Consider the following 13,921-nt stretch of genomic DNA (forward strand, 5'->3'; position numbering starts at 1 on the left):
AGGAATTTACCGTCAGGAGGTGAAATTTGTAGAACTGCTGATAGCCATACAAAAGTAAAATTGACATAATGTCTAGCTTCCGGATCTAAAAGATCCTTCCTCAGGGAGGAGATAGGGGTATTTTGGAGAAGGGTAAAAGGAAAGGGCAAGTCACTCCGACCCCAGGATGGCAGGGACCCAACTGAAGTTAGGACAAGGGAAGATTGAAATGAAGGATAAGGCAAAAGAGAGAGCAGGTCAGAGACAATAATTTTCTCAAGTCCGTACGGTGTCTGTATATAAATGTCAGTTACTTGTGTTGCATTACTTAGTGACCACTGAGTCCCATGAAAAGGTAGCCCTTCCTTAAAATTATGTAATGCAATCTTGACTATTCTCAGTTACAGTTCTTCAGACACCCGCATATGAATAGTGAAATAATTTAGTATTGGCTGTTGCTTAACTTGCCCTTTTGTGAGTCCAATTTGAATTACCCTAATATAATTTAGTTTTTTTTCTGATTACCGAGATATAAACCCATTCTTGTGTATTCTTCCATAAAGTTATTATACTGCATTGTGGCCTTGTAACACTACAGTATCATAAAAAAATGTAACAGAATGACAAGCACCTGCCCTCAAAGATGTTCATGGAACATACCTTCTGAGACCTGAAAATAATTTATTAAATCAAAGAGTGGTTTGTTTATGAACAACTACTACTTGCAGAAGTGGTTTTGATGAAAAAATTGTTTGATTTAGACATAAGAATATTTTGTTTAATTACTCCTGCACAAAGCATTTTGCTAGGCCACGGGCTGATCAATTCTGCTATCTTACAAAATTGGTACATCAGTTAATTAAATTTATGAAAGGCGTGAATGTGAAATACAGTGTCAGATTTGCATTGACTTTACAATTATTTTTGTACCTTGAGAATACTAAAGTTTTACACAAGCCGAAGTGATTAAGGTTACTCAAAACTCATTCTGCTCTCAGCACAATCACTTGAAGACCAGTTGTTTAATATATGTTCTAAAAGCGTGGAAGATGGAAAACCTATTTGGTGAATGAAATACCAACTCACTAAACCTGTTTGTAAATTATATGCAATTCATAAACTGTATGGAATCTGCCCCACGGAATTGTAATTGCAAAAACGACTCCCCCATAGAATTTAATGTCTGGCGCAGATAACTCTTGGCAAGACAGCATAGTTTGCTGACTTTTAGTAACGGAAAAATGTTATCTTCCAATCCTGAATAGACGTATGAGAGGAGCTTTATATTTCAGTGAAGTACTTCACACATACAAACTATTTCTGCTTTTGTATATGTCTCTCTCTCCGTCTCTCTTATTATGTACAAAGAGTGAATCAAAAAGGACTTCACAAATTTGGAATGATATAGAAATGTACTGAGACAACTTACAGAATTGATTGACATCATTTTGTAGCAGACAACCCCAAGTTTGATCCACACACTGCATCAGTACCCTATTCTGCCACCAGAGTGCCAGCATAATACACAACTAAAATGGCTACTTTCACTGGTATGGGGCGTGCTCATTGTTTGTTTCTGTTTCATGAAACGAACTCTGCAACAACAGTTCATTGTAAATTTCATACCAAAAGAACCTGCGAACAGGCCTACAATTTATTCTTGGCACAAGAACTTTGTTGAGACTGGCCGTTCACTGCGGCGTTGTAAATCGGCAGGTCACCTGCACGTTGATGATTATGTCGAACAAGTTAGGATGACACCACTGGATTTATTTGTCTCGGGTTTCATTAAATACCGTATGTATGTTCCTCCCATACCAAACAATTTAGTCGACTTGAAAAATTGAATCTATGCTGCCGTTGCACGAGTTATGTTTCATTTGCTGGAACAAGTGTGCAAATAAATTGATTACCAGTGGGATATTTGCTGCATCAGAAACCGAACCAAAATGACACTTGACACTTATATGTGAAACTTCAGATTGTTTTCTACAAAATGATGGATATACTGATTCTGTAAGTATCTCAATAAATTTCTATATCATTCCAAAACTGGAAAGTCCTTTTTGAGTTACCTTGTATACGCAGCTCCTTTCAATAGCACACCATTTCACACTGTAAGAAAGTAAAGTTTTTCTGTACCCTGGGGCTGCAATGAATAGGAAGAATGCATAGACTTTCTTTTCTTTCAGAACTTGTGCATATGTGCTTATCATCTACGTGCCCTCACCCCTCATTGACATACCCCAAAGAACTTCAGCAGAGAAACCACCGTAATAGATGCCACAGAAAAAGTTCATCAGTGGGTTCAGAGATAATGGCAAAAGTTGCTCGTGAATAATTGATTCGTGATACACTGAATCTATGGAAGTTGACAAATATGCATATATAACAGACAGTTTTGAAGTTGGTGCCTGAAACCAGGTCCCCTCTCCCCAATATTCTCCCAACACCACCCCTGCCACTTTCCGTCACCTTCCTAACCTCCGTAATGTGCTTTTCGAGCCGTGTAATGTGCCCAAACCATTAGGGGTACCCCTAAGTTTCTATCCCTGCAGTTGTAGATCAATTTTCAAAGCCACTCACATTGTTTGTTGACTAACTTGTGTTGACTGCACAGAATTTTATACACATAAGATCGTCCCTAAACTGTCTGGGTGCATGAGTGGACACAGAAAAACTGTCCGCCTTATGGACACCCAGTACCCAATTGCTGAGCGTACTGTGTAGCATGACTCTAGGTATATGAAAGTGCAGTCCTGCAGTCATTGTCGTAGTTGATAGCTGCAGAGTAATGTGAGGTCTGCAGGTGTCCCTTACGTGTGTAAAACTGATGCATAAACAGAAGATTTCATTAGTTGTTGAAATCAAAATTCTGTGTGAAGGCTTTTGGCAGTTGAATTTTTTGTTGTTTTTATAAACCCATAACTTGACAACAGTGCCACGTGTTATTCTGAGACACTTTCGGTAATTGAACATTTTCTAAAAATGTCCGTTTACAAATGATTTGCAAAATTTTAGTGTGAGGTTCTACCACTAAACAAATTTGTGAAGTTTGACCAAAACAACTTATTGCAAAATTCCTGCAGATTGCTTGATTTTACATGTACATTTAGTATGAAAAAATCGGTTCTCAGTGGATTTTGCACAATTTCACTGATGCTCAAGAACAAGCTCGTGCATGGAAATGCTCAAAAAATTTGATTGAGGAAGTCCGAAATCTGCATAGAATATTGTGACACGAGACAAAACTATTACAGAATGAATACATTCTAGAAACATTCCCCAGGCTGTGGCTAAGCCATGTCTCCACAGTATCTTTCTTCCAGGAGCGCTAGTTCTGCTAGGAGAGCTTCTGTGAAGTTTGGAAGGTAGGAGACGAGGTATTGGCGGAATTAAAGGTGTGAGGACGGGGCGTGAGTCGTGCTCGGGTAGCTCAGTCGGTAGAGCACTTGCCCGCGAAAGGCAAAGGTCCCGAGTTCGAGTCTCGGTCCGGCACACAGTTTTAATCTGCCAGGAAGTTTCAAGTTTCAAAACTATTACAGTTTGGGTGCTTAAGGTAACTGATGTCCAGACACTGACATTTAAATGCTGTAAGTGTGAAGAAAATCAAAGAGGTGTGTTCTGTAAGGTCTGAGAGTTAGAAGAGTTTTTTGGCTATCTTCGATGTCCCCTATCTGGTGCCTTCTCTTCGGAGTAGCGATTGTGACAGTATTGTACACCCACAGGTTCTTCGAGAGCAAACCGAAGACGATCCCGTCAGACGATTCCGGTGAGCGGCTGATGGCATTGGAGCCGACCAGCCGCAGCACTGACGAAGACACCAAGGCTGCCGCCGCTACCAACGACAGCCGTGCCACCAGGTAACGCCTTGCAAGCTTGCTCATCTGGACACAGTGTGATGTTTTATTATGGTAGTAACAAAAATAGTACTTTTGTGGCCTCATTGGACCACTTTAGTCAAACGTTATCTGGCCATCTTCTTCGATAAGTACATTTTGTTCCTTGGGAGTTTCCAATATCGTTTCATGTGTTCTGATCTTTTTCATTTTTCGTCATCTGTAAGTACACATTTAATGCGTGTTGTTTGTCTGTTTCTTTTTTTAAATCTCATTTTCTTGTTTTTCAGTTTTTTGAGATTTTTGTGTTTCGTTTTGCAGATCATCCACGCTAGTCCTTTGTCCACTACTTCTTCTGTATCCTCTCCAATTTCCGTGATTCATCCTACATGTTGTTTCAGATTCCATAGTTTGTCTAACTCTTCTTGTTAATCTGATTTCAGTTGTCATGATGCGGGCAAGGAAAGAAATCCTGTTCTTACGTATTGCACCTATAGTAGGCCACTGTTTCCTGTAAACCACTTCATTTGGCACTACCCTCCATTATCCTTTTTTATAAAAACAACGATAATAATAATAATAATAATAATAATAATAAGGAAATGTGTAATTGCTTAATTTTGTGGACTGTGTACATCTCGTCATCACAGTTTTGTTGCTGTTCTCCCTGACATTTCAACATTGGTAAAAGTGATGGATGGTTATTTACATAAGTATTTCCAATCACATTCAGTTTTACCGTCTTACAGCTGATGTGTTTTGATTCTCACTGGCCATCTTGTAATTTTTTCTGGAATTCCTTCGCTGGATATTTCTTATCTTTTGCAATGCTCCACTGACCGATATAGAAAGCACCATCAAGCATCACCCAGATATTTATCAAACTTTTGCAGATATGCACACCGTGTAACAGATATTAACATTTTCAGATGATGTGGTTGTGTTTGAATTGACCTAGGATTTCCTCATAACGTGGTAGCCGCACAGCATCTACATCTGTAGCCACCTTTCGTGTGTCCACTAGATGCTGCCCTGTAGTGGCTGCAGCTATGACTAGTTCATATGTCTTGAATATTAGCAGTTAGGTGAGCAAATGTAGGAGCCATTTCCATATGCAGTACATGGTGGTCTTTGTTTCTGAGCTGTGATTGAATTTATTTCTAAAAGGGATGTTTTGCACATGGATTAGATACAAAAAAACTATTCTGCTCAAATTTATACTCCGGGTTTTGTATTAATAATTAAAGTTATGTATTTATTTTCATAATTATTGTAGGGGTTCCTTTCGAAGCAACTGCAACTCTAAACGCAACATGAGTAGCAGTGACAGGTTGTTGTATTTCCAGTTTTACACAATGAACACTTGGTGTCCCATTATAGAGGGGTTTCATCTGATGCTGGCTTGGATTGACAGTAACAGTGGAAGTGGAGATAATGGGTTAACTGAAGACAGTGATCTTGATTTCTGAACAAAAAAGTCACTGTTGTCTTGCCTTATGTCAGAGAATGGGAACAAAGAACCATTAGGAAAAAAATATAAAACTGTTGTTCCTGAAAAACACGCAATAGAAGCAAAACATCTACCATTGCATAGCACCTTAAGGCACTGTGTACACTCTAGCACAAAGAAGGAACTTCACAGAAGCAGATGAGAGCGTGCTTCGTGTCAAGTAGCCCTATGCCTAACAGCAGAAAGGAACTACCGTTTTACTGTATCACGGAAAGTAATGACATTTCATGTGCAATGGCTCCATTTGTAACTACACCATATGTGTTTATATTGTTGTGTCTAGTTTATGTCTAATAATTTAATAGACACAAGGAAATATAAAAAAAAATAATTTTTAATATTTTGAGTCTGGAAAGATTAAAGGATGAAACTTTCATTCCGTTCAGAGCTGATGACCATCATCATCATCATCATCATCATCAACAACAACATGATGTGTAACCCCCATAGGCATGAGTACACTTTTGTTTCCATTGTGGTGTGGAAGCAAACAGCCTGTGAGTGTCTTCTTGAGAAACTTCTTGCCATGCCTGAAAGACATGCTCTGTGAGTCTGTGAGGCTGGAGTCTGCTTTGAAAGTACACACCTCCCCATCAAGTCACAAATTGGGGGACGAGGCAGGCCACTGCAGTACGGGGTCTTGTGTAATCCTGCTGGAGTATGTTATTCGTTACGTGCCATTCTTTCCACGCACAAGCCAGCATTCAGCCTCCCTTCATCAGTTATCAAACCAGACCTGCAGTACAAAAGTGTGACCATCAAAGGCAAAGGGTAACAGAGGAGTTGGACGCCTATGCACCTTGAAAATCATTGTCTCCTGTCACATTTCACTAGGCTGCATAAGGGCTCTTGATGTCAATATGACTGCCACAAGCAGAAGTGAGACTCAGAGATGAACATCGCAGATTGCCACTCGGGTCCCAGTTGACTGTTGCTTGCTCTGCACTGTGAAAGTCTCTGCGATCTGCGCTACGGTTTCAGCAATAAACAGTGCACGGCAACTCGAAATCTCAACTTACCATTCAGTAATCTGCTCCTTGCAGTTTGTTGTGACACAATGCCTGTAACCTTCACCCAGATTTCAGATGTTGTCATCTGCAAAAGTACAAGGGCGCTAGGAAACTTTTGCAATATGACACAACAATAAGACGCAGGAGACTAATTGTTGCTGTGTTCTGAGAGTACTTCGTGCTTGCATTTTTAGCTGCTGTGCCAAGTCTGTGGGCCAAGTTGATCACTAGCAGGGTTAGTTTTAAGTGGTTGCTATGGCGTCGTGGTGACAAAGTGAGATTCGAAGAGTTTTGCGATACAACTTCACACGTGGTTTAAACGTAGATCAGTGCTTTGAAGAATTGACTCTTGTAATCAGTGATGTGTATCCACATCATTGAACTATATTCTGGTGGTACAGAGAATTCCAAAGAGGGACTCTGGAGGATGCTGAGAGAATGAGAAGGCCATGACCGTCAGTTATGGAGGGAAACATTAATTCTGTGGGGAAAATCCTAGAAGAAGACAGGTGAGTGACCTATTGGCAGATAGACGATACCTTAGTGCTAAATGCACTAGCAATTCATTTGCTAGTAAAGAAACTTTGTTGTCTCTGGGTGCTGCATAGACTGACAGAAGAGCAGACGACACTCTAACATGGAAAGTAAGCGTTTCCAGACACATGTCCACACAACATATTTTCTTTCTTTGTGTGTGAGGAATGTTTCCTGAAAGTTTGGCCGTACCTTTTTGTAACACCCTGTATACAATGCTGCAACCTAAACAAATGCCCTCAGAGTTTTCCTAACACAGAAACTTCTATTGAATGGAAAAAAAAATTCTGTCTTCTATAAATGTTGTTCTTGCAGAGATCTCTCACGTTTTCTCAGCACAATTGATTAATGGTGTGCTTATGGGTGTTTTGCCAGTTTCTTTCCACACTGTACACAATATTTTGATAACTGATCAAGCTGTTTTCTTCATGAGCCGTGAGTTTTGCTGTCGTGTGTACTCAGAATCTAATTGGAGTCCAGACAGTGGGAACACACCGAGCAAGGTGGCACAGTGGTTAGCCTACTGGACTCGCTATCAGGAGGACAACAGTTCAAACCCGTGTCGGACCATCCTCATTTAGGTTTTCCCTAAATTGCTTCAGGCAAGTGCAGGGATGGTTACTTTGAAAGGGCACGGCTGACTTCCTTCCTCGTCCTTCCCTAATCCGACGGGACCAGTGACCTCGCTGTCTGGTACTCTCCCTGCGAATCGACCAACCGACCGACAGTGAGAACAATAAAAGCAAAACTTTCAGAACCTGAAGAAAAGGGCTTGGTCAGCCATTGAAATATTGTGCACAAAATGGAAATGACGATTCAGCGGAGCACCTGGAGCCACACAATTTTCTTTTTACTACAGGTCTTCATTTTATATCCTCTCTATTTCAGGTATTGTGAGTTATATTGCCACTCAAATAATAAAACTCATCGACTTCTTTTGGTCTCTCAATGCCCCAGCATCACCTCACTGATTTCAACTATGCAGCATAACCCACGTTTTACGTTAAAGTTATTATCACATGTAAGTGGAGACAAAAGTGTTAGCACAAAATAGAAGAAATTAAATATGGCACAAATCTGAGCAAAAGACCAATATTGTAAAAGAAATGTTTTTTGGAGTCTTCAGTCTCCTGACTAGAGTCTTCAGTCTCCTGACTAGTTCGATGGGAACACCACGAAATCATACCCTGTGCCAACCATTTTATCTCCGAGCAGCACTTTCATACTGCACCCTCAATTATTTGTCAGATGTATTCAAATCTCTGTCTTCTCCTACCTCATTCCTTAACTTAATAGTCAACCTAATTATTAACATTCTTCTGTACTACGTCTCAGATGCTTCGATTCTCTTCTGTTCAGGTTTTCCCAAAGTCTGTGCTTAACTACCACACAATGCTGTGCTCCATACATACATTCTCATAAATTGGTTCTCAAATTTAGGCTTACGTTTCTCTTGGCCACGAATGCCCTTTTTGCGAGTGCTAGTCTGGTTGTTATGTCCTGCTTGCTCTGTCCGTCATGGGTTATTTTGCTGCCTAGCTAAAAAAATTCCTTAACTTCATCTACTTTGTGATGACCAGTCCCGATATTAAGTTTCTTGTTGTTCTCATTTCTGCTACTTCTCATTATTCTCCTCTTTTTTTCAATTTACTCTCAATCCATATTCTTAACTCATTAGACTGTTCATTCCAGTCAGCAGGGCTTGTAATCCTTTTTCACTTTCAGTGAAGATAGCAATTCTCATCACCAAATCCTATAGCTGATATCCTTTAACCTTGAATTTTTGTTCCATTCTTGAATGTTTTTTAATTTGTGTCATTACTTCTTCAATGTATAGGTTGAACATAATTGGTAGAAGACTACATTCCTGTCTTCCACCCCTTTTAATCCAAGTACTTCATTCTTTGTCTCCCTTATTCCCACTTAGTTCTTGCACGTATTGTACACTACTGGGCATTAAAATTGCTACACCACGAAGATGAGGTGCTACAGATACGAAATTTAACTGACAGGAAGAAGATGCTGAGATATGCAAATGATTAACTTTTCAGAGCATTCACACAAGGTTGGTGCTGGTGACAACACCTGCAACGTGCTGACATGAGGAAAGTTTCCAAGCGATTTCTCATACACAAACAGCAGTTGACTGGCGTCGCCTGGTGAAACGTTGTTGTGATGCCTCGTGTAAGGAGGAGAAATGCCTACCATCACGTTTACGACTTTGATAAAGGTCGGATTGTAGCCTATCGCGATTGCGGTTTATCGTATCGCGACATTGCTGCTCGCGTTGGTCGAGATCCAATGACTGTCAGCAGAATATGGAATTGGTGGGTTCAGGAGGGTAATACGGAACGCCGTGCTGGATCCCGACGGCCTCGTATCACTAACAGTCGAGATGACAGGCATCTTATCCGCACGACTGTAACGGATCGTGCAGCCACGTCTCGATGCCTGAGTCAACAGATGGGGACGTTTGCAACACAACAACCATCTGCACAAACAGTTCAACGATGTTTGCAGCAGCACGGACTATCAGCTCGGAGACCACGGCTGTGGTTATCCTTGACGCTGCATCACAGACAGGAACGCCTGCGATGGTGTACTTGACGACGAACCTGGGTGCACGAATGGCAAAACGTCATTTTTTTCGGGTGAATCCAGGTTCTGTTTACAGCATCACGATGGTTGCATCCATGTTTGGCGACATTGCGGTGAACGCACATTGGAAGTGTGTATTCGTCATCGCTATACTGGCGTATTATCCGGCGTGATGGTATGGGGTGCCATTGGTTACACGTCTCAGTCACCTCTTGTTCGCATTGACGGCACTTTGAACAGTGGATGTTTCATATCACATGTGTTACGACCCGTGGCCCTACCATTCATTCGATCCCTGCGAAACCCTACATTTCAGCAGGATATTGCACGACCGCGTGTTGCAGGTCCTGTACGGGCCTTTCTGGATACAGAAAATGTTCGACTGCTGCCCTGGCCAGCACATTTTCCAGATCTCTCACCAATTGAAAACGTCTGGTCAATGGTGGCCGAGCAACTGGCTCGTCACAATACGCCAGTCACTAGTCGTGATGAACTGTGGTGTCATGTTGAAGCTGCATGGGCAGCTGTACCTGTACACGCCATCCAAGCTCTGTTTGACCCAATGCCCAGGCGTATCAAGGCCGTTATTATGGCCAGAGGTGGTTGTTCTGGGTACTGATTTCTCAAGATCTATGCACCCAAATTGCGTGAAACTGTAATTACATGTCAGTTCTAGTATAATATATTTGTCCAATGAATATCCGTTTATCATCTGCATTTTTTCTTGGTGTAGCAATTTTAATGGCCAGTAGTGTATTTACCCATGTTTCCCTATAGCCTATTGCAGCATATCACATTGTCACTGTTCAAACAGTATGTTGGTGCCATTAACAATCTGACTTATAATGAGTCTTCAACTACGATATGCTGGCCGGAGTCGGAATCGAATAAGAAATTTACAAATTGTTTTTGCAGGAACTGCTTGTCGCCGGTGAATGACACCGGCTCTGGATCCAACTCTGGCAGTGGGTCGGGATCTGCGGGCGTGTCTGCCAACAACGTCAGTGTCGACACCGCAGAGGCCGAGGGAGACTACAAGCCGCCACATCTCACTGAGGCGCTGCTTTCCAGGTCAGCTGGCAGCACCTCACTCGCTTACACCTAAGTCTGAGCAGCTATCCTGTGCAAACCGATGTGAACTGCTTGCCAAAGGGAGCTTCCTCTACTACCTCTTTTCAGGATTTCTTTGCTTCCATTTTTGTATCGAATGAAGGAAAAATGCTGCTTAAATGGCACTGTGCGTGCCGAAATTAGTCTGATCTCATCATCGCTGCCCTTACAGGAGTGATATGTAGGTGGCTGAAATATATTGGTAGTTTCATCACTTAAGTGACAGTTCTCCTCAGTCGGCCTGTACAGCAGTGGTGCTCTGTCAGTCACAACTGACTGATCAGTTGCCGTGGCTTTGAGTCGGTCTTTTGAAACCTTTGTATGAAGTCTGTTCAGGAGAGCTGTTTTCATAAAATACCAATTTGTTGACAGAGTTCCGTACAGTAGTTGTAGGTGGTAAATCTGACAACACTGTCTCCATCTCTTTCATCTCCATCTGTATTTCACCACCTTTAAGGCTCACGCCGAGCGACCGTCTTCCCTCGTGTGGGGTGAGGTTACTACTCGGCGAGCTGTAATTCCTCTCGTTGTGAGCGGGGATTGCGGTGAGCGGGCAGAGCACTCAGAATTTGCTGCGATGTGAGGTGCGATGTACGATGTGGGGAGGGTGGGGGTGGCGGGGTTCGAGATCTGACTCCATTAGGCAACAACACAAACCTCGGTTTTCCAGCTTCTGTGAAACAACGATGTGCATGATGGACATAATGATCAATTAAATACTTTTGTGTTACAAAAACTGAGATTACTGTTTGTATTGATAGGTGACCGCATCTCTTATTTTAGTTGCAGTGAAAACAGCACAAGAATACAAACCACAGTGACAACAATGCCAAGGATCTCACCAAACTTTTTTTCACGTGTGTGATATCTTGAAAATTGGGTAGTAAGCCTACAAACTTTTATGGGGAGAAAATTACCTTTCATGCATTTTGCGTAATTAACATGGTTCATTTTCACTAAGGTATTGTTTTGTGCTTGAACCTGTATAAACTTTTGTGTCAGTAGAACTCTTAACTGGACGAAACTGCGAGCAGTAGATCTTGAGCCTAAGAAGGTTGAGCATCCGTGCTATACAGTAAATGATTTTTACAGTTTTTTCTTTGAGAAACTAATGAAGCAGTCAACATAGATCATTTATGTATTGATTCTTAGACATTTCCTGATTTTTTTTTTTAAGAGATACAGTCATCATGAATCCTCCCGCTACTGCCTACCCTGCAACTCAGAACTTGCTCTGTCCAAAATTAAGTGCGTCCAGAATGGAAAGACACTGGACTCGCATTCGGGAGGACGACGGTTCAATCCCGCGTCCGGCCATCCCGATTTAGGTTTTCCGTGATTTCCCTAAATCACTCCAGGCAAATGCCGGGATGGTTCCTCTGAAAGGGCACGGCCGACTTCCTTCCCCATCCTTCCCTAATCCGATGAGACCGATGACCACGCTGTCTGGTCTCCTTCCCCAAACAACCAAACCAACCAGTATGGAAGTCCTGCAGTCTGAAAGTCTCATCTGAAATTAATAATAATAATAATAACAGTTTTTTAATCTTTAGCATGTTGTGCATCAAGTAATAGGTACAGTTTTTTGGAATTTGAAAAAAAAAAAATAATAATAATAATAAATGGCGGGCATTTGAAACAAAGATGTTGTTTTGTTGTGCAGTTTATTCATGTTTTTTGCAATAGCTAATGAATAAATTAAAATTTAAAAACATTGCTCTATTACTCATTGCAGAGATGTCCAAGGACTAATTCAGCGAAATTTCAGAAAGATACCTTTACCAGTGCGCTCGCAATCCGTGCCATCAGCTTCAGACACCGTATCTCAATACTGCCCACGTATGTGTAGCAGTAGGCTACATTTTCTGTAATTCTTTGGTATTTGCTGAAGAACCTATTTTCTAAATTGTTCCCAAAGATTGCAGATATGCTCGTCAGACTGCTGTCTGTAGTGAGAACTTCACTTTGTTCTGAACTCTGCTTATCGAAAGTGAAGCGATTGAACACGAGGGACGTCTGTTAACCCAGCAATCTCCTGCTGTGCTCATGGTATTATGTTTCTATAAATTAATGTCTGACAGCACAGAGAGTTGGAACATGTGTAAATAATTTCTTCATGTACAGGTCCACAGCCTCAGTGTCTTGTGTTAATGATGTAGCCTGTCAGTTATAATCCTGTAATCCACCGTGCGTATAAATTATATTACTGACCAGTTTCAGCTTACCGTATTTACTCGAATCTAAGCCGCACTTTTTTGTTTTTTTGTTTTTGTAATCCAAAAACCCGCCTGCGGCTTAGAATCGAGTGCAAAGTAAGCGGAAGTTCTGAAATATGTTGGTAGGTGCCGCCACAACGAACTTCTGCCATCGAATATATGTAGCGCTACACAGGGATGCTTTGCAGGCACAAAGATAAATACTGGCACCAAAACCTCTGCGTCAGTAAATAAATTAAAAAAAAAAAAAGGGTGGAAGACTAGCTTTTTTCTCCGCCTCGAGTCAAGACCACTGCATTTTCATACATTATCCAACGAAGTAAATACAAATTCCATATTGTTCATCTTCGAATGTAGCAGCATTTCAATGTACTACGAAAATCTGACTGGCAAGACTGTTTGGGATGTTTGTCAATATGGCCAACTCTACGTTCTGAATTTTTTCCTGCCTGTGAGAAGAGATCGTTGGTAATAGGAACTTTTATGAATTCTGAATCACATGCAGTACTCTCTTCACCATGAGAATAATACGAATATAAACATTTTGCCATGTATTCTTTCGTGTTTGCTGCTATCTCGTTTAAATCCTGTCTGCCTAATAAACTACGAAACTAGAGTGACACAACAGCAAACGAGGAAGAATATACATATCGTGTCATGTTTATATTCGTATTATTCTTATGCCTCATAGTGATACAGTCAGAAATGAAGCACGGCAATTGACTAGATTTATATATCTAAAATGACTAATTTCTGTGCAGAATGTAATGTACTAAAGAGCCGTCTGCAGAGATTTTCAAACGGAGAAAAATGTTCGCTAAACTCTCGTTCAGAACATTTTCTATCATGCGCAGTCTATTATTTGGTTCTTGTTGATCATTATCAAAGAAAGCAGCAGTGTAAGTGACAACAAATAGCAGTCTCTTGCCATTGTTTCGCTTTATACGCACGATGCACTTTTGGGTCACAGAGTGTGAGTGGTCGGGGTGTGTTGCAGGCACAACGAAGACATGGAGAAGAGGATGGTTCAGCGGCACCGCGAGCAGCGCAGCAAAGGCGGCGACGGGAAGTGCAAGAGGCCCCACCACTGCCAGCCGCCGGTGCTGGCAGACAAGGCGCACGTGA

The 13,921-nt window shown here is 41.4% G+C and overlaps 1 protein-coding gene across 1 annotated transcript in view; it reads left to right on the plus strand.

Moving 5' to 3' along the window:
• LOC126426626 (period circadian protein) overlaps positions 1 to 13,921 on the plus strand; it is a 195,944-nt gene that overhangs the window by 132,146 nt on the left and 49,877 nt on the right. The window contains exons 13-15 of the mRNA XM_050088515.1: positions 3,708 to 3,842; positions 10,386 to 10,541; positions 13,794 to 13,917. Of these exons, the coding sequence (XP_049944472.1) occupies positions 3,708 to 3,842; positions 10,386 to 10,541; positions 13,794 to 13,917 (415 nt within the window). The remainder of the gene's footprint in view (positions 1 to 3,707; positions 3,843 to 10,385; positions 10,542 to 13,793; positions 13,918 to 13,921) is intronic.

The sequence above is a fragment of the Schistocerca serialis genome, chromosome 11 (assembly GCF_023864345.2).
Source record: "Schistocerca serialis cubense isolate TAMUIC-IGC-003099 chromosome 11, iqSchSeri2.2, whole genome shotgun sequence".
NCBI lineage: Eukaryota > Metazoa > Arthropoda > Insecta > Orthoptera > Acrididae > Schistocerca > Schistocerca serialis.